At 44.8% G+C, this 22,096-nt stretch overlaps 1 protein-coding gene across 2 annotated transcripts in view; it reads right to left on the reverse strand.

The window, feature by feature from the left end:
* Window positions 1-998: 998 nt before the first annotated feature.
* Window positions 999-22,096, reverse strand: part of LOC147435854 (copper-transporting ATPase PAA2, chloroplastic) — a 91,870-nt gene continuing 70,772 nt past the window's right edge. For both annotated transcript variants that reach the window (XM_086488767.1, XM_086488766.1), the window contains exon 17: window positions 999-1,296. In XM_086488767.1, coding sequence (XP_086344893.1) covers window positions 1,220-1,296 — 77 coding nt within the window. In that variant the 3' untranslated portion in view covers window positions 999-1,219. The remainder of the gene's footprint in view (window positions 1,297-22,096) is intronic.

Genomic DNA, 22,096 nt, shown 5'->3' on the forward strand with positions numbered 1-22,096 from the left:
TCCTAAACTCACCCTTCACTTATGCACTAGATATGTTTTGAAAGGATTTTTATTCTTCCAAGATTGGGAAGACCTAATTGCATCCTTCTACTTTCGTCTATAGGAACCTAGCTTCTCAATGAATTTTTGAAAAGTATATCCTTTGGAATGTCTCTCCACATTGTCGGAAAGACTAGGGCATGCCAACCCATGACACTAACTCTCACGGGGTGCGAGCCATAGGATCTACAACCCTCGCCATCTCGAGGAGAATGGGCGGTTGAAAAATAAACCTAGCTTATCAATAAATTTCTAAAAAGGAAATCTTTTGGAATCCTTCTTCACATCATCGGAAAGACTAGGGCATGACACAACCCATGACCATTCCCCCTAATGTGTGGCATGACGACCGGCGGAGGCCGGGAGCCATGGTGGGAGCACATATTATGGGGGAATGGTCACTCCAGGACCATTTTCGACAGTGTCGGAGGCCAAAAACATGTGTTCACTGCACCATCAGCCTCGAGCAGCAGTAGAAGTACAGGTTCTGATCAGAGTAAATTGGACGAATTGCACTGTCACCTGTTGGTCCTCTTATCAACATCATGCAGCACGCTGTTACTGTACCTACTGTCAAAAGGTGCTGATTCTGCATGCTGAGTTGTCCAAAGCTCAGTGACTCCCAAATTTGCATGTTGAGTCGTCAAGCTCTGAGCTCATTCTCGTTCCTGAGATGTTTGAATTTGATTGGATAGTTCCTGTCAGATTCTGGCTGCTGAGGTGTCTCTCATCCAATAGCTCTACACCTTAAATCTGCCAAGATAGTAAAATATGATTTTTTTTATTTTCTTGTTTGGGAGAGAGTGAAAGAATCTTGTTATCTCAAAAAAGGACTGCTCTAGTAAAACAAGAAGAACTCCATAGAAATAGAGCACGTTTCTGTTGTCCTCTGTTTGCTGAGGGTATTCTACATGCAACCTTAAAAATACCACCACCACAACACCACCGGCACAAGGGGGTCAGCACAAATTGGCAATAGCAATTCATACACAGTCTTGCCAAAAGTTGTTTTACATTCGCCTTTACCGAGAAATATCACATGCACCCAGCTCTACACAACCAGGCACACCGCCTACTATGACAAGCTATGCGACCATATTTCTTACAATGACACAATTAAGATACAAAAATCTTTACATATGGCTAAACAATGATGAATAGATATACAAGGATACACTCCTCAGTCCCTTGGCTTCATCAGGCGCAAAGACAGAGAATTTGAAACAACAAAAATTGAGCTCAGAGCCATCATTGCACCTGCAAAAGCACACCTCTCTCTCTCTCTCTCTCTCTCTCTCTCTCTCTCTCTCTCTCTCTCTCTCTCAGATATTATATATATATATATATATATATATATATATATATATATATATATATATATATATATAGATATATATATATATATATATATATATATATATATATATATATATATATATATATATATATATATGTATGTATGTATGTATGTATGTACACACACACACACGCACACACAAAGAACCATCTATTTATAAACACCTTGAGGGCACATACCCCAAGACCGAGGTACAAAAGCCATCAGATGAAACATCCAAAACTGAATATACAATGAAAGAACCAAGGCTACAATTTGTTTTTCAACCTGTGACTACCTGCTGCTCCCAAATGACCAAGTCTCCCACAAGGAAAACAATGTCCAAGAAGCCCAATGAAGAAGACTGTCTGCCATATATCTATTATCTCCCCCATAAATATAAGGAACAGAGTTGAACCACGGCAGATCCTTCACAAGAGAGGAGTGAAGGATAACTCTAATAGGAAGGGGTCCGGACAGAGTAGCATCACCAAGTAAAACACCCAGGCTCCCCCCAGAGTCTGAAATACAAGGCCAGAACTCTAAAAACAAGGCCTGGGTAATCAAACTGTCACATCCATACCCTCTACCCAAGCTACATAGGTCCATGCTCTCTCTCCTTCTATAGAAATAGCAGAATGCTCTTTGCTCCAATCCAAAGAGCTTTGTGCCTGTACCTTGGCTGCCTGCTCTGATTGTCACAAAACGAGCTCTGAAGTAACCTCTCCCCTCTGGAGGAGAATAAATTTTAGCATTATAGGAACAATCCCCAAGAGACCTCAAAGATCTGAGGCCTAGAATGAAAGGCTGCTTGGAGAAGCTAGAGAGCCTAATCCCAACCACCTTGCAGACCAAACAATTAAGCCAACACAAAGAGGATATGTAGAAAATCTGACCCTGATGTAGCCATCGCCCGAATCTGCAAGGAAGGCCACCTTGAAGAATGAGAAGGGCAAAAGAGATTGTACTTGATGTAAAACTGAAAGGCGAGTCCGTTCCACTTGATGAAATCCAGTCTTTTTGTTTATTCGATCTTCTTGAAAGAACTGAATGATGATCAAAGGTCAGATATGTCTGACCTCGACATGGAACGACAAGAATTTCTACAAGCTCAGGCTTACTGTTTCCTGAAGTCTTACTAGGAGAGTTACCTCCTGCACATCCGAAAGATCATACGATTGATTTGATTCCCGGGTAGTCCACCACCGAACCGGCCACTTTACCGAGTTAGCCGAGCCTAAAATGAAGAAATAATAAGCCAGAACAGATTCCCCATTCCGAGGATTGATGATAAACTTGACAGACTTCAAGGTTCTACTTGCTTTAGCACGAATTGATCGGAAGAGTGGCTATAATCGGATCCGAATTGCTCCTGGAGACATCTACAAGACAGCTTTTAGGACGACTTTTGGTTTGTATGAATATTTGGTGATGCCATTTGGCCTTACCAATGCTCCGGCTACATTCAACCGCATGATGGATAGGATTTTCAGAGAGTACCGATCACTTTCTTTGACAACATCATCGTCTTCTCCAAGAGTGAGGCAAAGCACAGACACCATCTGTTACAAGTTTTCCAGATACTGTGGCAACATAAACTAGTTGTAAATTCGAAAAAGAGCGAGTTTTTCTTGCGAGGGATACACTTTCTGGGACACATCGTCTCAGCAGAAGGTGTAAAGATGGACCCGGCCAAAGTTGAGACCCTTTGTGGTTGGCCCGATTTGAAGAATGTTCATGAAGTTCGAAGCTTTTTGGGTTTCTACTCCTATCATCGATGGTTCATTCAAAAATTTGTGAAGATAGCTTCTCCTTTGCATGTGTTGATTCAGAAAGGGGTTCCTTTTGGTGACGTGGCAGAGCCACCCGGTCACTCAGACAGCTGTACGGAATCCCGCGATACGCGCTGCCTGCTGACGTTTCAACGTACGGGGAAGCTAACGTGGCACTATACAGACGTCCGCTTTTCGCACTGACAAGCTGACCTGGCAGCAGTACGGAATTCCGTAACTTACGCTGACTTGCTGACGTGGCAGAGCGTACGGAATTCCGCAGATTACGCTGACAGCTTTTTGCGGCAGTTTTTAGACCAATTGATTTTAGGACAAGTTGCTTTTGATTTTGAAAGCTTTTGGGGCTCTGTTTTTAACATCCCATGTAACTCTACCCTAGGGACTCACTCTGCAAAGCATCTGGATGCAGAGTCTGAGAGCGAGCACCCCCGGGTCGATTGTACTTTGCTCAAAGATTCATATAAAAATAAATACCGAAAGGGGCGCTAGTCTTTGGGGCCAATATCTCTTGGCACGGAACTACGCCGGGGCGTGTTGACTATTTTGAAGTGAATCTCTGTTGTGTCGCGGTAGAATCTTGACTTGGGGTATCCAAGTTTGTTACAATGGTATCAGAGCACGGCCAATTTCTCTTCTACCGGGAAATCCGATCCCTTTTCTCGCGACACGTGGGTTCCGAAAAGAATCAGTTAACTTCTTCTGCAACCGCTGAGGCAAGAGGAGACTACGCAAGAGATTTAAACAAATTAACAAAAGAAGAGTACGGGCCACCTCGGCCTAGATAGTATGAACTTCAAGAGATGCAACGTCGACAACAGGTTGACGAGTGCACAAAGCAGATGATTCAGTTTGCAAAAGATCCTCAGTTTGCAAAATTTTTGTCTCAGCAATCCATCACTAAAGTGCACACTCGAAGGCAGAAAGCCACCGAGCCACCAATCAAACCGGCAATCAAGAAACCTCCTTCTTCAAGGATGTTTACAGAACAAGAACTTTCAGACTCAAATTAGTCAGCTTTTGGACACGAAGAATCAATCCAAAAAGCAATTGAAAAAGCGCAAGAAGGGGACTGACTACCCTGGTTATTTGGGCCGTCAATCTTCTTTTGCACCTGCAAGAAAGCAGAAGAAGCATGTACGCTTTGAAGGACTACCCAGTTCTTCTTCTTCTGAGATCACAATCACTGATAATCAATTGTGGCATACCATGGTACTTAAACACATTGTACATGAACAAGCGTGCCATCTGATCAAATTTTATCTTCTTCCTAACAGGGATAAAATGGCCTTGCTTGCTGAACCTGCAGATAATGGTCCATATACCATCATTCCCTGTTGGCGTTCTTGGTAGATCAAAGATAAAGTCCATAGCAATGCTTTCCCATGGCTTATCCAGAATCGGCAATGGTTGTAACAGCCCTGGTGCCTTTTGCCTGTCAAACTTGACCTTTTGGCAAACTATGCATGCTCGCACAAAGGCATCCACATCTCTCCTCGTAGGCCAATAGAAGAATGTCTCTACCGCTTTAACTGTCGCATCAATACCACGATGCCTTGCATACGGTGGGACATGACTCTCTTCCATGACCTTATGTCGCGATGGCCTAGTGACACAATGTCTACCATGCATCATCATAAAACCATCTCTGAGGAGGTAGTGCTCAGAATGTTGCCCCTCTTGCGACTATTCAAAGATCCTTGCAAAATCTTCATCAGTAGCATACTGTTCCTTCATGTCATCTAACTCATGATGATAAGGAATTGACACACCTGGAATTTGTGGCTTCCTTGATAACGCATCAGCCACAACATTCTTCTTGCCTTCCACATGCATAATCTGGAAGTGGAACATGGAAAGAATGTTTGCCCATCGCATATGCTTTTCGGATAACTTTGACTCTGTCAAGAAGTATCGCAAGGTCTAATGATCTGTTTGGACAACAAAATCAGCACCTAAGAGGTAGTGCTTCCAGCTAGAAAGCGCATGAAACACGGCCAAGAGCTCTTTCTCATAGACTTGCATAGTCCTCTTTGGCCCTTGCAAAATTCGGCTTTCATAAGCTACTACCCGTCCATCTTGCATTAACACTGCTCCGATGCTACTGCCACAAGCGTCACACTAGACCACAAATGACTTCCTGAGATCTGGCAAAACAATTACTGGATTTGAAGTCAACTTTTCCTTTAAGAGACTAAAAGTTGAAATCTCTTTTTGGGTCCATCTGAAAGTGACCTCTTTCTTTTGCAATGCGTGAAGAGGCGATGCTATCTCTGCAAAATTTCTGATAAACCTTCTCTAGTAAGAACACAATCCCAAGAAGCTTCTGACATCATGCACAGTCTTCAAGTTTGACCATGTCTTAATAGCTTTGACCTTTGCGGGATCCATTCTGACACCATCCTTTGAGACTATGTGGCCAAGAAAGTGGATCTCTTCCAAGAAGAATTCACTTTTCTTAGGATTGATAAGTAACCTGTGTGTACTGTGCAGCTCTTCGAACACAATGGTCGAGTGACGCCTATGCTCCTCTTCATTCTTCGAATAGACTATCATGTCATCAAAGAACGTCCCAACAAACTGTTGATGCGAGCAAAAAATCTAGTCCATCATTCTGTTGAACGTGGCAGGAGCATTTGTTAGCCCAAACGGCATCACTAGAAACTCATAAAGACCAAATGTCGTTCTAAATGCAGTCTTGTGCACATCCTCTGGCCTTATACAAATCTGTTGGTACCCACTCTTAAGGTCTATCCTGCTGAAAATTGTAGCACCCTCTAAACGATCGAGAATATCATCAATTCGAGGAATAGGAAATCTATTCTTGATGGTATTCTTATTCAACGCACGGTAATTAATACACATGCTCCATGAGCCATCCTTCTTCTGCACTAGGAGCACTTGGGAGCAAAAGGGTGAAGAACTAGGCTGAATCGGCCCCTTCTCTAATAACTCCTCAACCTGGCCCAAAATCTCTGTCTGTTGCGCCGCACTAACCCTGTAGGGAGGTCTATTTGGTGGGCTACACCCTGGCACCAAATCTATCCGATGGTCCTCAGGTCTCTCTGACGGCAATTGCGACGGTAACAAATCAGAAAAACAGTCCCTAAACTTTTGCAAAAATGCTGACCTTTCTTTATCTAACACAGATAAATTTGACTGATCACTATCTGAGACATCAAGTGCAAAAATCAAGTACACAGAAAGATGATTCTTTATTACAGAAGTGATAGCAGAAGAAGATACAATAGGGACAGACTCCCCTTTGAGCTTTACATCCAAAACATGAGTTTTGCCCCTATGTTGAAGGGTGATCGTCTTGCCGAAGACATCCAGCACGCCATGTACTCTGAACAATTAAAGAATCCCAAGTAGCGCATCACACCCTTCCAATGGCATGATATAGAACTCTTCTGTGTCCACATATGACTGAATATGCAGACGCAGCTTTCCAATGATGGGAGTAACACACTCCGAGTGGCCAGGACATGCCAACCCTGCCTCTGTTGTGTAACCCATCTCCTCAGCTCTGATGCCCAGCTTCATAGCTAACTCTGATGAGATAAAGTTGGCTTTGGCACTTGGATCAAAGAAGATCAGTGACGTCTGATCCCTAACTTTACCCCATGCCCTGCATAACTCACTGGCATCTGTATTGGGCCTATCACCCACCATGTTTGGCACCAAACCTACCGTGGGTTTAGGCTTCTTGACTTGCTGGTCTTCTTTATCATCTGAGTCAGTTGGTCTTTTCCTTTGTGAACAATTGGTAGCAAAGTGACCAGGCTGCTCGCATATAAAGCATTTATTTTCAGCCATTAGGACCTTCTTTTCCTCGAGCGACTTGCGCACAAAAGGCTTCCTTTTCTGTTTCTTTGCCTGCACTCTAGAAGTCCTGGCTGAATCCTTGTCCTTGGTGGCCTTTTCTGACCCCTGTGACGCTTCAAGAGCCATTTTCACAAAGGGCTTCTTCGCTGAACTTTTCTTTTGCTGCCCTCCTTTCTCGTTGCTGGTAAACCCACTGACCTCTCCTTTCAACAAGGCAACACCAGTATTCGCAACTTCCATAAACTGAGTGCGGGTAGCCACTCTATTCTTGGTACAGTAATCACGAAGCCCATTTGGCAGCCCACAACAATACTTCTCTATCTGCTCTGTCAATGGCACAAATCTATAGGAGGTCACTGAGAGTAACACTTTACAAAACCTCCTATTGTACTTCAACAAGCTCTTGCATGTAGCCGACGTAGCAGGTGCCAATCTGTCAAGATGTCAGCTTCAAATTCATTTGACAGCCAAGCAGATACAAACATTTGCTTGAAGTAAACCTGTCCTTGCATTAACAATGTCGTCCACCATATAAGCGCATTGTCCTTTAAAAAAGTGGCAGCTTTCCTGACTTGGCAGCAGGAGCACATGCTCAACAGGCACCTTCTCAGCAAGAACCCATCAACCTAGCGTTTTTGGAAAACCTCAGCACCCCCAGATCCTTGGCGTTTCCCAACAGCAGTGCATCGCCACAGATACCCTAGAATTTTCAGCCCTTGCATCATCGCCATCAGCAGGCAGCCCTAGCGTTTCCTATTTTCAGCCAAGCAGTCACAGAAGGCAAGCGATTTCACTAACGCTCAGCCATCAGATCAGCGTTTTCGGTTTTCAGCCATTGCAGCGTTTTCAGCCCTATGGGACAGCAGCAGAATCATCCCTAGTTGGTTGTAGAAGAACCTCATTTTCAGCCCATAAAAACGCAGCCAAAACAGTCATTTTCAGCAACCGAAACAGTCCCGAAATTCAGCAGATAGAAGACCACAGATTTCAGCCCTAAAGTCGTCGTGTTCATCACCGTCGTCGTCACCGGCATAGTCCCAGATTGCATCATTGCATCGTCATTGTACCACTTTGTGCAATCAAAAGTAGACCACTCTCGCCGACAAGGGTGGGGCCTTCGGAGGAGGGTTTTACAACGTCTCTGGTGTCGTATCTCTCTTCTCTCTCTATCTCTCAGTCTCATACACTTGCACGCACAGTGTCCATTCACTTTGTTTGTGATCATAGCACTTTCCATTAAGAACGGAAGGCTCTCCCTTCCATAAGAACTAAAAGGAACCTTGAGCACAGTTCGGAGCACTCATCTTGAGCAAAGCGCAAACAATCATTCCGATGCACCTTACATTGGTATCAGAGCTTTGGCAGTGTTCTGTATCACTCAAGGAAAGAACCACAAGAACCACAAGAATTTTTTTGCTTGTTGAGGTCGCACGAACCCAAGTTCCTTGGGCGTGTCGATTCCTAATCGTGTTTTGTTGAAGAGTGACAGGAATCCCAAGAAAGAAAGGCTTGTCCAGCCTCCCCTTGTGTCTCTTTTCACTCATTGAGAGCGGACCGTGCACTTAGCGGCCGGCCAATCGACGTGAGGTGGGAAAAAGTAACCTTGGTGTGAGCGCAAGGCCGCCAAGGGGTGCGCCCGCGGAAAAGAGTAGAACTCGGGTGAAGAGAAGATCCTTCTCTAACACGGTTTGCAAGCGAAAGAAAACATAGGATGTTAAGACAAGACATCATGCGAAGTGAGCCCATTTACTGAATTCATTCCCAAGAAACATCAAATTGATTTGATAATTCTTGAACTCAACACACACACACATAGCCTTAGAGAGAAGGGCAGGAGAAGGAGGGGAGGAGGGACAAACTTGCCATGATTAGGATAAGTATGGTGGAGCTTGGCTTGACCAACTAGAAGGAGATGAGTCCTTGGTCATTCCACAAGAATGTGGAGAGTAACTACACTTCATTAGTTGTTTGATCTTACACTCGAAAAGGTAGACATAGTATTGATCCAAAAGATAGATTTGTGATTGGTGTGGTTGGTGTGATGTGAATGTGGAGGGCAATTAGACCTTGTGTGTTGTCATATATTGTCATCTAGAAAGTAGTTATATTAATCAATTATACCTAAAAGTATAAATCTTAGAGTGACCAACCTGTGCGCTTTTTTTCCCATGTTTCAGAAGCACAACCGCCAAGGTTTGTCTCTTTTAAGATTTATGACTTAAAAAAAACAATTTCTAGCGTTGGAAAGTTACCCGACTCATCGGGTCCACCCGTCCATAGAATGATACCATCGGGGTATCATTCTCCCACTTTCCACACCACACTCACCCTTCTTTTGTTATCTAATTACTACCACACTGTTTAAATATACATGTTCCTTTATTTATGATACTGTTCGTTAAAACAGCTTTTCAAACAGTATTACAAACAATAGTATGACAACCTCAAGAACTCAAGACCCCCAAGAACCCAAGTTCCTCGTGAACTTAAGAACCCACAAGAACCCACGATTGTAGAATGGTCATCACTCGAAGCGGAATAGATACTTCGCTTGGAGGTGGTGAGAATGAGAGAGGTGAAGAAGAATTTTCCCCACCAGGAGGTTTTTCTAACCCTTCCCCATCTACGACACCGATTGCACTAACTCCTATGGAGGCTTTCGACAAGAGGATAATGGACAAGAAGTTAGAAGACAAAGCAAGAGATGCAAAACGAAAAGCAGAAATAGAGCGTGAACACAAAGAAAGAATACCAGCCATAGAGCGCCAGTACCAAGATAGAATGGCAGCCATAGCGCGTGCGAGCACCAACAAGCCTCCTTGGAAGCCAAAGCAAGAGAAGCAGAATATGACCGCGAGACCAAAGCAAGAATGCAAGAGATGTTGCGACTCTTTTCTCAAATGCAGGCACATATTCAACAGGATCGGGAAAAGGAGACTCTCTCAGTCTCTTCTTCTCCAAAGCAAGACACACAGGATTTGCATGATTGTGTGAAGCATGATGATGATTTGATTGATAATGATTTGCATGATGAATTGATTGACAATGATCAGCATGATGATTTGGATAACAATGACAAGCATGATGATTTGCATGATCCAGATGTAATTTCTCACAAGCATGATGTGATTGTTCAAAAGAAGGATGATGTGTTACTTGATGCTTTTTCTAGCGAAGCTAACCTCGTTGTAGATTCGATCAATCACGAAGAACAGATCTTGGCTTTCGAGTCGAGGTCCAAAGAACCCCCACAGGACACTTCGATCATTCAAGAAGAACCGATCTTGGCTCTCGAGCCTTGGTCCAAAGAACCCTCACAAGAAGTATTATGTGTTCGCATGATTGATACGCACGCATTGTTCGAGTGTTTCATTCGTGATCGTTTCCTATAATTATTCAGCATCTTTATGTGATCCATTTTCCTAGGCATGGCATATTGTATGTTGAGCACGTTTCTCTCATGGATGAGCACGAATGTTTGTGGATGTTTCATGAAAAGCTGGAAAGTATGTATGTAAGGAAGTCACATTCCATTTCTCTTCCTTGGCATGACACAGTTTCCGAACGAGCACATGAAAGTACGAGCACCAAGCATGGGCATTTCTATTGTGAATTGCCACACTTGATTGCTCTAGATCATAAGAGAAAGATTCGATCTCATTGTTTGCATGTATATGGTGAACGGGTTGTCACTCCGTCTCTATGTTCATTTACATTGCATACACAGTCTTTAGCGACGACAAGATTTTTTCCACTCACTTTACATGTAATGGGTATGTTCATGGTTTTGTGTTGGAAATGGTTTTAGGAATTTTCAGCCATGGAGATTCTTGAAGACGAAAGAAGCATGACTCTAGTGGAAGTGGAAGCATCGAAGGAGCCACAGAAGACTTTGTGTCGCTTTCGGCGCGGCCCAAAGAAGCAAGCGTTGCAAACCTTTATGAAGTTCAAGTACCGCACGACCCACACATCAGAGTGGGCCGGCGAAGAGTCCCTTCCAGGATTCCGGATACTATTGGCGATCTCCCTCGACGCCATACAGTTCAGTACCAGTACCTCACTTTGAAAAGGAGGGGATGTCACGTGACACATCCAACCCTATGTGTCCGTGGACAAGCTACAACATGATCAAGGTTCAATCAATCCAGTCAAGTCTAGATTAGAAGTGATCTGGCACTTTTGTGAGTCTATTCGTAGACAGTGCATGCCCAATCACTTAGCATAGATGCATATCCTCCGGTTGCACACAGCATGATCATCAATATTCCCTTCAGAATCCATCAGATTCAGTCAGGGGAATTTTCCAGTGCATTTAGCCTATTTTCCCTATTTTTGGTCTTTTTCACTTATTATTTGTAAGTGACTTTCCAACAAAAGTAGGTACAGCAATTTTGCTAAGTTAATATATAAGCAAACCCAAGTTAGCACTTTCTGGCAGAAGAGGCAGCAGGAGCACATGCTCAACAGGCACCTTCTCAGTAAGAACCCATCAACCTAGCGTTTTTGGACAACCTCAGCACCCCCAGATCCTTGGCGTTTCCCATCAGCAGTGCATCGCCACAGATACCCTGGAATTTTCAGCCCTTGCATCATCGCCATCAGCAGGCAGCCCTAGCGTTTCCTATTTTCAGCCAAGCAGTCACAGAAGGCCAGCGTTTTTACTAACGCTCAGCCATCAGATCAGCGTTTTTGGTTTCCAGCCATTGCCGCGTGAGAACAGCAACATTTTCAGCCCTATGGGACAGCAGCAGAATCAGCCCTAGTTGGTTGCAGAAGAACCTCATTTTCAGCCCATAAAAACGCAGCCAAAACAATCATTTTCAGAAACCGAAACAATCCGGAAATGCAGCAGATAGAAGACCACAGATTTCAGCCCTAAAGTCGTCGTGTTCATCACCGTCGTCGTCACCGGCATAGTCCCAGATTGCATCAGTCCATTGCATCGTCCTTGTACCACTTTGTGCAATCAAAAGTAGAACACTCTCGCCGACAAGGGAGGGTGGCGCCTTCGGAGGAGGGTTTTACAACGTCTCTGGTGTTGTATCTCTCTTCTCTCTCTATCTCTCAGTCTCATACACTTGCACGCACAGTGTCCATTCACTTTGTTTGTGATCATAGCACTTTCCATTAAGAACGAAAGGCTCTCCCTTCCATAAGAACTAAGAGAAACATTGAGCACAGTTCGGAGCACTCATCTTGAGCAAAGCACAAACAATCATTCCGATGCACCTTGCATTGGTATCAGAGCTTTGGCAGTGTTCTGTATCACTCAAGGAAAGAACCACAAGAACCACAAGAATTTTTTTGCTTGTTGAGGTTGCACGAACCCAAGTTCCTTGGGCGTGTCGATTCCTAATCGTGTTTTGTTGAAGAGTGACAGGAATCCCAAGAAAGAAAGGCTTGTCCAGCCTCCCCTTGTGTCTCTTTTCACTCATTGAGAGCGGACCGTGCACTTAGCGGCCGGCCAATCGACGTGAGGTGGGAAAAAGTAACCTTGGTGTGAGCGCAAGGCCGCCAAGGGGTGCGCCCGCGGAAAAGAGTAGAACTCGGGTGAAGAGAAGATCCTTCTCTAACACGGTTTGCAAGCGAAAGAAAACATAGGATGTTAAGACAAGACATCATGCGAAGTGAGCCCATTTACTGAATTCATTCCCAAGAAACATCAAATTGATTTGATAATTCTTGAACTCAACACACACACACATAGCCTTAGAGAGAAGGGCAGGAGAAGGAGGGGAGGAGGGACAAACTTGCCATGATTAGGATAAGTATGTTGGAGCTTGGCTTGACCAACTAGAAGGAGATGAGTCCTTGGTCATTCCACAAGAATGTGGAGAGTAACTACACTTCATTAGTTGTTTGATCTTACACTCGAAAAGGTAGACATAGTATTGATCCAAAAGATAGATTTGTGATTGGTGTGGTTGGTGTGATGTGAATGTGGAGGGCAATTAGACCTTGTGTGTTGTCATATATTGTCATCTAGAAAGTAGTTATATTAATCAATTATACCTAAAAGTATAAATCTTAGAGTGACCAACCTGTGCGCTTTTTTTCTCATGTTTCAGAAGCACAACCGCCAAGGTTTGTCTCTTTTAAGATTTATGACTTAAAAAAAACAATTTCTAGCGTTGGAAAGTTACCCGACTCATCGGGTCCACCCGTCCATAGAATGATACCATCGAGGTATCATTCTCCCACTTTCCACACCACACTCACCCTTCTTTTGTTATCTAATTACTACCACACTGTTTAAATATACATGTTCCTTTACTTTATTTATGATACTGTTCGTTAAAACAGCTTTTCAAACAGTATTACAAACAATAGTATGACAACCTCAAGAACTCAAGACCCCCAAGAACCCAAGTTCCTCGTGAACTTAAGAACCCACAAGAACCCACGATTGTAGAATGGTCATCACTCGAAGCGGAATAGATACTTCGCTTGGAGGTGGTGAGAATGAGAGAGGTGAAGAAGAATTTTCCCCACCAGGAGGTTTTTCTGACCCTTCCCCATCTACGACACCGATTGCACTAACTCCTATGGAGGCTTTCGACAAGAGGATAATGGACAAGAAGTTAGAAGACAAAGCAAGAGATGCAAAACGAAAAGCAGAAATAGAGCGTGAACACAAAGAAAGAATACCAGCCATAGAGCGCCAGTACCAAGATAGAATGGCAGCCATAGCGCGTGCGAGCACCAACAAGCCTCCTTGGAAGCCAAAGCAAGAGAAGCAGAATATGACCGCGAGACCAAAGCAAGAATGCAAGAGATGTTGCGACTCTTTTCTCAAATGCAGGCACATATTCAACAGGATCGGGAAAAGGAGACTCTCTCAGTCTCTTCTTCTCCAAAGCAAGACACACAGGATTTGCATGATTGTGTGAAGCATGATGATGATTTGATTGATAATGATTTGCATGATGAATTGATTGACAATGATCAGCATGATGATTTGGATAACAATGACAAGCATGATGATTTGCATGATCCAGATGTAATTTCTCACAAGCATGATGTGATTGTTCAAAAGAAGGATGATGTGTTAGTTGATGCTTTTTCTAGCGAAGCTAACCTCGTTGTAGATTCGATCAATCACGAAGAACAGATCTTGGCTTTCGAGTCGAGGTCTAAAGAACCCCCACAGGACACTTCGATCATTCAAGAAGAACCGATCTTGGCTCTCGAGCCTTGGTCCAAAGAACCCTCACAAGAAGTATTATGTGTTCGCATGATTGATACGCACGCATTGTTCGAGTGTTTCATTCGTGATCGTTTCCTATAATTATTCAGCATCTTTATGTGATCCATTTTCCTAGGCATGGCATATTGTATGTTGAGCACGTTTCTCTCATGGATGAGCACGAATGTTTGTGGATGTTTCATGAAAAGCTGGAAAGTATATATGTAAGGAAGTCACATTCCATTTCTCTTCCTTGGCATGACACAGTTTCCGAACGAGCACATGAAAGTACGAGCACCAAGCATGGGCATTTCTATTGTGAATTGCCACACTTGATTGCTCTAGATCATAAGAGAAAGATTCGATCTCATTGTTTGCATGTATATGGTGAACGGGTTGTCACTCCGTCTCTATGTTCATTTACATTGCATACACAGTCTTTAGCGACGACAAGATTTTTTCCACTCACTTTACATGTAATGGGTATGTTCATGGTTTTGTGTTGGAAATGGTTTTAGGAATTTTCAGCCATGGAGATTCTTGAAGACGAAAGAAGCATGACTCTAGTGGAAGTGGAAGCATCGAAGGAGCCACAGAAGACTTTGTGTCGCTTTCGGCGCGGCCCAAAGAAGCAAGCGTTGCAAACCTTTATGAAGTTCAAGTACCGCACGACCCACACATCAGAGTGGGCCGGCGAAGAGTCCCTTCCAAGATTCCGGATACTATTGGCGATCTCCCTCGACGCCATACAGTTCAGTACCAGTACCTCACTTTGAAAAGGAGGGGATGTCACGTGACACATCCAACCCTATGTGTCCGTGGACAAGCTACAACATGATCAAGGTTCAATCAATCCAGTCAAGTCTAGATTAGAAGTGATCTGGCACTTTTGTGAGTCTATTCGTAGACAGTGCATGCCCAATCACTTAGCATAGATGCATATCCTCCGGTTGCACACAGCATGATCATCAATATTCCCTTCAGAATCCATCAGATTCAGTCAGGGGAATTTTCCAGTGCATTTAGCCTATTTTCCCTATTTTTGGTCTTTTTCACTTATTATTTGTAAGTGACTTTCCAACAAAAGTAGGTACAGCAATTTTGCTAAGTTAATATATAAGCAAACCCAAGTTAGCACTCTCTGGCAGAAGAGGCAGCAGGAGCACATGCTCAACAGGCACCTTCTCAGTAAGAACCCATCAACCTAGCGTTTTTGGACAACCTCAGCACCCCCAAATCCTTGGCGTTTCCCATCAGCAGTGCATCGCCACAGATACCCTGGAATTTTCAGCCCTTGCATCATCGCCATCAGCAGGCAGCCCTAGCGTTTCCTATTTTCAGCCAAGCAGTCACAGAAGGCCAGCGTTTTTACTAACGCTCAGCCATCAGATCAGCGTTTTTGGTTTCCAGCCATTGCCGCGTGAGAACAGCAACGTTTTCAGCCCTATGGGACAGCAGCAGAATCAGCCCTAGTTGGTTGCAGAAGAACCTCATTTTCAGCCCATAAAAACGCAGCCAAAACAATCATTTTCAGAAACCGAAACAATCCGGAAATGCAGCAGATAGAAGACCACAGATTTCAGCCCTAAAGTCGTCGTGTTCATCACCGTCGTCGTCACCGGCATAGTCCCAGATTGCATCAGTCCATTGCATCGTCATTGTACCACTTTGTGCAATCAAAAGTAGAACACTCTCGCCGACAAGGGAGGGTGGCGCCTTCGGAGGAGGGTTTTACAACGTCTCTGGTGTTGTATCTCTCTTCTCTCTCTATCTCTCAGTCTCATACACTTGCACGCACAGTGTCCATTCACTTTGTTTGTGATCATAGCACTTTCCATTAAGAACGAAAGGCTCTCCCTTCCATAAGAACTAAGAGGAACATTGAGCACAGTTCGGAGCACTCATCTTGAGCAAAGCACAAACAATCATTCCGATGCACCTTGCATTGGTATCAGAGCTTTGGCAGTGTTCTGTATCACTCAAGGAAAGAACCACAAGAACCACAAGAATTTTTTTGCTTGTTGAGGTCGCACGAACCCAAGTTTTCTTCGGCGTGTCGATTCCTAATCGTGTTTTGTTGAAGAGTGAGAGGAATCCCAAGAAAGAAGGGCTTGTCCATCCTCCCCTTCTGTCTCTTTTCACTCATTGAGAGCGGACCGTGCACTTAGCGGCCGGCCAATCGACGTGAGGTGGGAAAAAGTAACCTTGGTGTGAGCGCAAGGCCGCCGAGGGGTGCGCCTGCGGAAAAGAGTAGAACTGGGGTGAAGAGAAGATCCTTCTCTAACACGGTTTGCAAGCGAAAGAAAACCTCAAGAACTCAGGACCCCCAAGAACCCAAGTTCCTCGTGAACTTAAGAACCCACAAGAACCCACGATTGCAGAATGGTCATCACTCGAAGCGGAATGGATACTTCGCTTGGACGTGGTGAGAATGAGAAAGGCGAAGAAGAATTTTCCCCACCAGGAGGTTTTTCCAACCCTTCCCCATCTACGACACCGATTGCACTAACTTCTATGGAGGCTTTCGACAAGAGGATGACAGACAAGAAGTTAGAAGACAAAGCAAGAGATGCAGAACGAAAAGCAGAAAAAGAGCGTGAACACAAAGAAAGAATACCAGCCATAGAGCGCCAGTACCAAGATAGAATGGCAGCCATAACGAGTGCGAGCGAGCAAGCCTGCTTGGTAGCCAAAGCAAGAGAAGCAGAATATGACCGCGAGACCAAAGCAAGAATGCAAGAGATGTTGCGACTCTTTTCTCAAATGCAGGCACATATTCAATAGGATCGGGAAAAGGAGACTCTCTCAGTCTCTTCTTCTCCAAAGCAGGACACACAGGATTTGCATGATTGTGTGAAGCATGATGATGATTTGATTGATAATGATTTGCATGATGAATTGATTGACAATGATCAGCATGATAATTTGGATAACAATGACAAGCATGATGATTTGCATGTTCCAGATGTGATTTCCCACAAGCATGATGTGATTGTTCAAAAGAAGGATGATGTGTTAGTTGATGCTTTTCCTAGCCAAGCTAACCTCGTTGTAGATTCGATCAATCACGAAGAACAGATCTTGGCTTTCCAATCGAGGTCCAAAGAACCCCCACAGGACACTTCGATCATTCAAGAAGAACCGATCTTGGCTCTCGAGCCTTGGTCCAAAGAACCCTCACAAGAAGTATTATGTGTTCGCATGATTGATACACACGCATTGTTCGAGTGTTTCATTCGTGATCGTTTCCTGTATTCATTCAGCATCTCTATGTGATCCATTTTCCTAGGCATGACATATTGTGTGTTGAGCACGTTTCTCTCATGGATGAGCATGAATATTTGTGGATGTTTCATGAAAAGCTGAAAAGTATGTATGTGAGGAAGTCACATTCCATGTCTCTTCCTTGGCATGACACAGTTTCCGAACGAGCACATGAAAGTACAAGCACCAAGCATGGGCATTTCTATTGTGAATTGCCACAGTTGATTGCTCTAGATCATAAGAGAAAGATTCGATCTCATTGTTTGCATGTATATGGTGAACGGGTTGTAACTCTGTCTCTATGTTCATCTACATTGCATACACAGTCTTTAGCGACGACAAGATTTTTTCCACTCACTTTACATGTAATGGGTATGTTCATGGTTTTGTGTTCGAAATGGTTTCAGGAATTTTCAACCATGGAGATTCTTGAAGACGAAAGAAGCATGACTCTAGACGAAGTGGAAGCATCGAAGAAGCCAGAGAAGACTTTGTCGCTTTCGGCGCGGCCCAAAGAAGCAAGCGTTGCAGACCTTTATGAAGTTCAAGTACCGCACGACCCACACATCAGAGTGGGCCGGCGAAGAGTCCCTTCCAGGATTCCGGATACTATTGGCGATCTCCCTCGACGCCATACAGTTCAGTACCAGTACCTCACTTTGAAAAGGAGGGGATGTCACGTGACACATCCAACCCTATGTGTCCGTGGACAAGCTACAACATGATCAAGGTTCAATCAATCCAGTCAAGTCTAGATTAGAAGTAACCTGGCACTTTTGTGAGTCTATTCGTAGACAGTGCATGCCCAGTCACTTAGCATAGATGTATATCCTCCAGTTGCACACAGCATGATCATCAGTATTCCCTTCAGAATCCATCAGATTCAGTCAGGGGAATTTTCCAGTGCATTTAGCCTATTTTCCCTATTTTTGGTATTTTTCACTTATTATTTGTAAGTGACTTGCCAACAAAAGTAGGTAGGGCAATTTTGCTAAGTTAATATATAAGCAAACCCAAGTTAGCACTTTCTGGCAGAAGAGGCAGCAGGAGCACATGCTCAACAGGCACCTTCTCAGTAAGAACCCATCAACCTAGCGTTTTTGGACAACCTCAGCACCCCCAGATCCTTGCCGTTTCCCACAACAGTGCATCGCCACAGCTACCCTGGCATTTTCAGCCCTTGCATCATCGCCATCAGCAGGCAGCCCTAGCGTTTCCTATTTTCAGCCAAGCAGTCACAGAAGGCCAGCGTTTTTACTAACGCTCAGCCATCAGATCAGCGTTTTTGGTTTCCAACCATTGCCGCGTGAGAACAGCAGCGTTTTCAGCCCTATGGGACAGCAGCAGAATCAGCCCTAGTTGGTTGTAGAAGAACCTCATTTTCAGCCCATAAAAACGCAGCCAAAACAGTCATTTTCAGCCACCGAAATTCAGGAGATAGAAGACCACAGATTTCAGCCCTAAAGGCGTCGTCGTCATCACCGTCGTCGTCACCGGCATAGTCCCAGATTGCATCAAATCCATTGCATCATCATTGTACCACTATGTGCAATCAAAAGTAGACCACTCTCGCCGACAAGAGTGGGGCCTTCGGAGGAGGGTTATACAACGTCTCTGGTGTCATATCTCTCTTCTCTCTCTATCTCTCAGTCTCATACACTTGCACGCACAGTGTCCATTCACTTTGTTTGTGATCATAGCACTTTCCATTAAGAACGGAAGGCTCTTCCTTCCATAAGAACTTAAAGGAACCTTGAGCACAGTTTGGAGCACTCATCTTGAGCAAAGCGCAAACAATCATTCCGCTGCACCTAACATTCGGCTTCTCCAATGCCCCCAAGTTGTCATAAAGAATGGTTTGCAACATGGGCACTGTAGTAGGCATGATCGGCACATCTTGGCCATTCACATTTTGCGTCAGAGGTGCAAAACCAGCCATGCCAAAATGACCCTGTCGCACCCCAAACTGGCCCTGGTTACACTGAAAACCCTGTTGCATGCCGATACGACCATACATGGGGTTTGGCATCATGCCTTGCATACCCCCAAACACTATTCCTGGCATGTACGGCTGACTTCTAGGCGCATAACCAGCCATACTTTGGAACACTGATCCACCCCCGAAATACCCAGGATGTACCGTGGGTGGTGGAAAAACTGGGTGCATAGCCTGGTATCCACTTCCGAGTCCATTCAAGACAGCATGTGGACTCTGAAAGGTAGCGGGCTGAACTGGCATAACCTGTGGAATAGGCGTTCTAGCCACCTGTCCAAGCACGGGAGGAACCTGTTTTGGAGCCCCTGACTCCGCAACATGCGACTGTTCCCTATCCTGTTGAGTCGCATTGAGTACTTGGGCTTGAGCGTCAACAAGCTCTGTACGCGGTGTAGGTTGCCTATTTTGCTGTTGCACTGGTGGCGCTTGCAAGAACTCCATAAACCTTGGATTCTGCACCAATTGCGAGAAGACATTCACCGCTGCAACTAACTGAGTCCTGAACGCTTTATCCTCAAGTTGCCCGGTCATAAAGCCCTGTACTACTGGAGGGACATTCACATTAACAGGAGGTACAGTCTGGAGTGGCCGTGAGCTCTCGCCAATATCGAAGACCATAGGGATTTCCTATCTGTCCTTTGAAGAGGAACCCTCTTCCATAATGCCCTTCCCTTTGTCGGCCATAGTGTAATCCCCCGTTTCTGTACTCTGTGACTTTACTCAAAACAACTGAGGCTCACTCTTTGAGGAAAACGTGATTGATGTCCCGGCAACGGAACCTTGAAACCGGCCTGTGGGGCGGTAGGCTTTGGCTTTCACCCGAAATTCTTTACTTTAAACACACACAGAGAGAACATGCAAAAGAAACCTGTGACGGGAATTAACACTTAAGTACACATATGGCTCGGAAGCTAGAATGCCCCGAGCAGACGCCGACAACCTGTAGGCCCCAAAACTTGGCGCCCCTTTCGATATTTCTTTATTCTTTGAGAGGGTAAATTACAAAGTAGAGTCCCGCTAGATACTACCTGATTTGGCCAAATTTCAGCAACATAACAGCCCCAAAACTTGCGTGAAACCAATTCCCTTGCTAGAACTCACTTCCACTGGCGTATACCCTCTGATTCCTGCCCAAAAACAGTAAATTCAGCACGCTGTATTTATTGGTTTTTACCCTGTTTTCAGCCCCAAACAGTCCCCTAGCTGTCCTCTGCTAGTGGGACACGATTCCCAAGGGTTCTGGCGTCCGTATGGCCGAAAAACAGTCAATTTACAGCGCATACACAGCGCTGATTTCGCACCTGTACAGTGAGGTATGACCCTCAGTAGTGCCTGCTTTGGAGTCGCAGTTAGCTACCCCTGTTCCTGCTCAAGGAGGCTCTTGCCTCAGCACAAAAGCATGAACCAACACAGCTGTACATCAGTCAAATAAGGAGCCCTCTTGTGGGGCATCACATATCTGCACGTAGGGGGGAGAGAGAGCAATGTGTAGCGTGCAGGGCATCACTCCTAGCACCACACTGTACATGAGAGGGAAAGAAAGCACTCCATAGCTCTTAACCTGTGAGACAGAATGCAAAATGAGGCCTCCCTTCTCTTAAAATTCAGCGCCACTTTTCCTGTATGAAGCAAGTGCATGAAATTCTGCCACTTGGCGCATTTACAAGCTTTTGCTTGTTTCAAGGTTGCCTAAAAATCTCCCAGTTGGTTGCCCAGTTGACTTCGCGACAGAGTTGTAAAGTGTTCCCCTAGTCATACCAGAGGTAATGACGCGAACACATTTCACAGCCCAAAATAGCAATTCCCTAAATTTTAGGAAATGATTCTGTTAGGCTCCCACTGGTCATCTGACCATCTATCCTGATTGGGACCGCATCCAATAGTGCAATGTGACCCAACTGTCGGATACTTTCTGTTGGTAGTCCCACCTTGACTTTATGTCTTTACTGAGTTCACTTCCTAGTATCCACCAACTTGCTAAGTGCGACGAGGGGGACCTACATGATCTTGCTCTGAGCCTAGACATCCTCTTACTATACGAAATCCAGTGCCAACCACTTCCCATTTGCGGGGGAAACTACCGTTCACATTGGCCATACAAAGTCTGACCGTTTGCTACTTCAAAAAGAGGGTCTCGAAAATAAAACAAAAATCATTGGAAAGAAACCAACAACTAAGGTTAGCAGTTGCCACGTCCTCGTGACATAGTTAACAGCTGCCACGTCCTTGTGACAGCAGAGATCTGAGCCATCCTCACCTGGACAGCTACCACGGGGGAGTGCTCTAAGAGCCGTGTGTAGCTCCTCAAGCCGAAGAGGCAACTCAAGCCTCTGGCGCATCTCCTCAGTCACAAGACAAGGCATCTGTGCCCACATCTGCTCTCTGCATGCATCCTGACGCTCTGATTGAGGCTCTCCAAACAATAAATCCCGGTAGAAGTCAATAGCAATTGCACACATGTCCTCTGGCTCTGAAGCAACTAACCCGTCGGGCCTCCTCAACTGACTGACCTTGGCATGCGTATGACGAGGTCCCACTGCCTCAAAGAAAGCGCCTGTCACCCACCTGGGTCCACTCACATGCCTGTCGATGGAAAGCAAACTCATGGCGCCTCTCCTCTGTGCTGACGAGCTCCTGGCGAGCATGCTGTAACTGCT

Source organism: Adiantum capillus-veneris, chromosome 18 (genome assembly GCF_014529385.1).
Source record: "Adiantum capillus-veneris isolate H3 chromosome 18, ASM1452938v2, whole genome shotgun sequence".
Taxonomy (NCBI): domain Eukaryota; kingdom Viridiplantae; phylum Streptophyta; class Polypodiopsida; order Polypodiales; family Pteridaceae; genus Adiantum; species Adiantum capillus-veneris.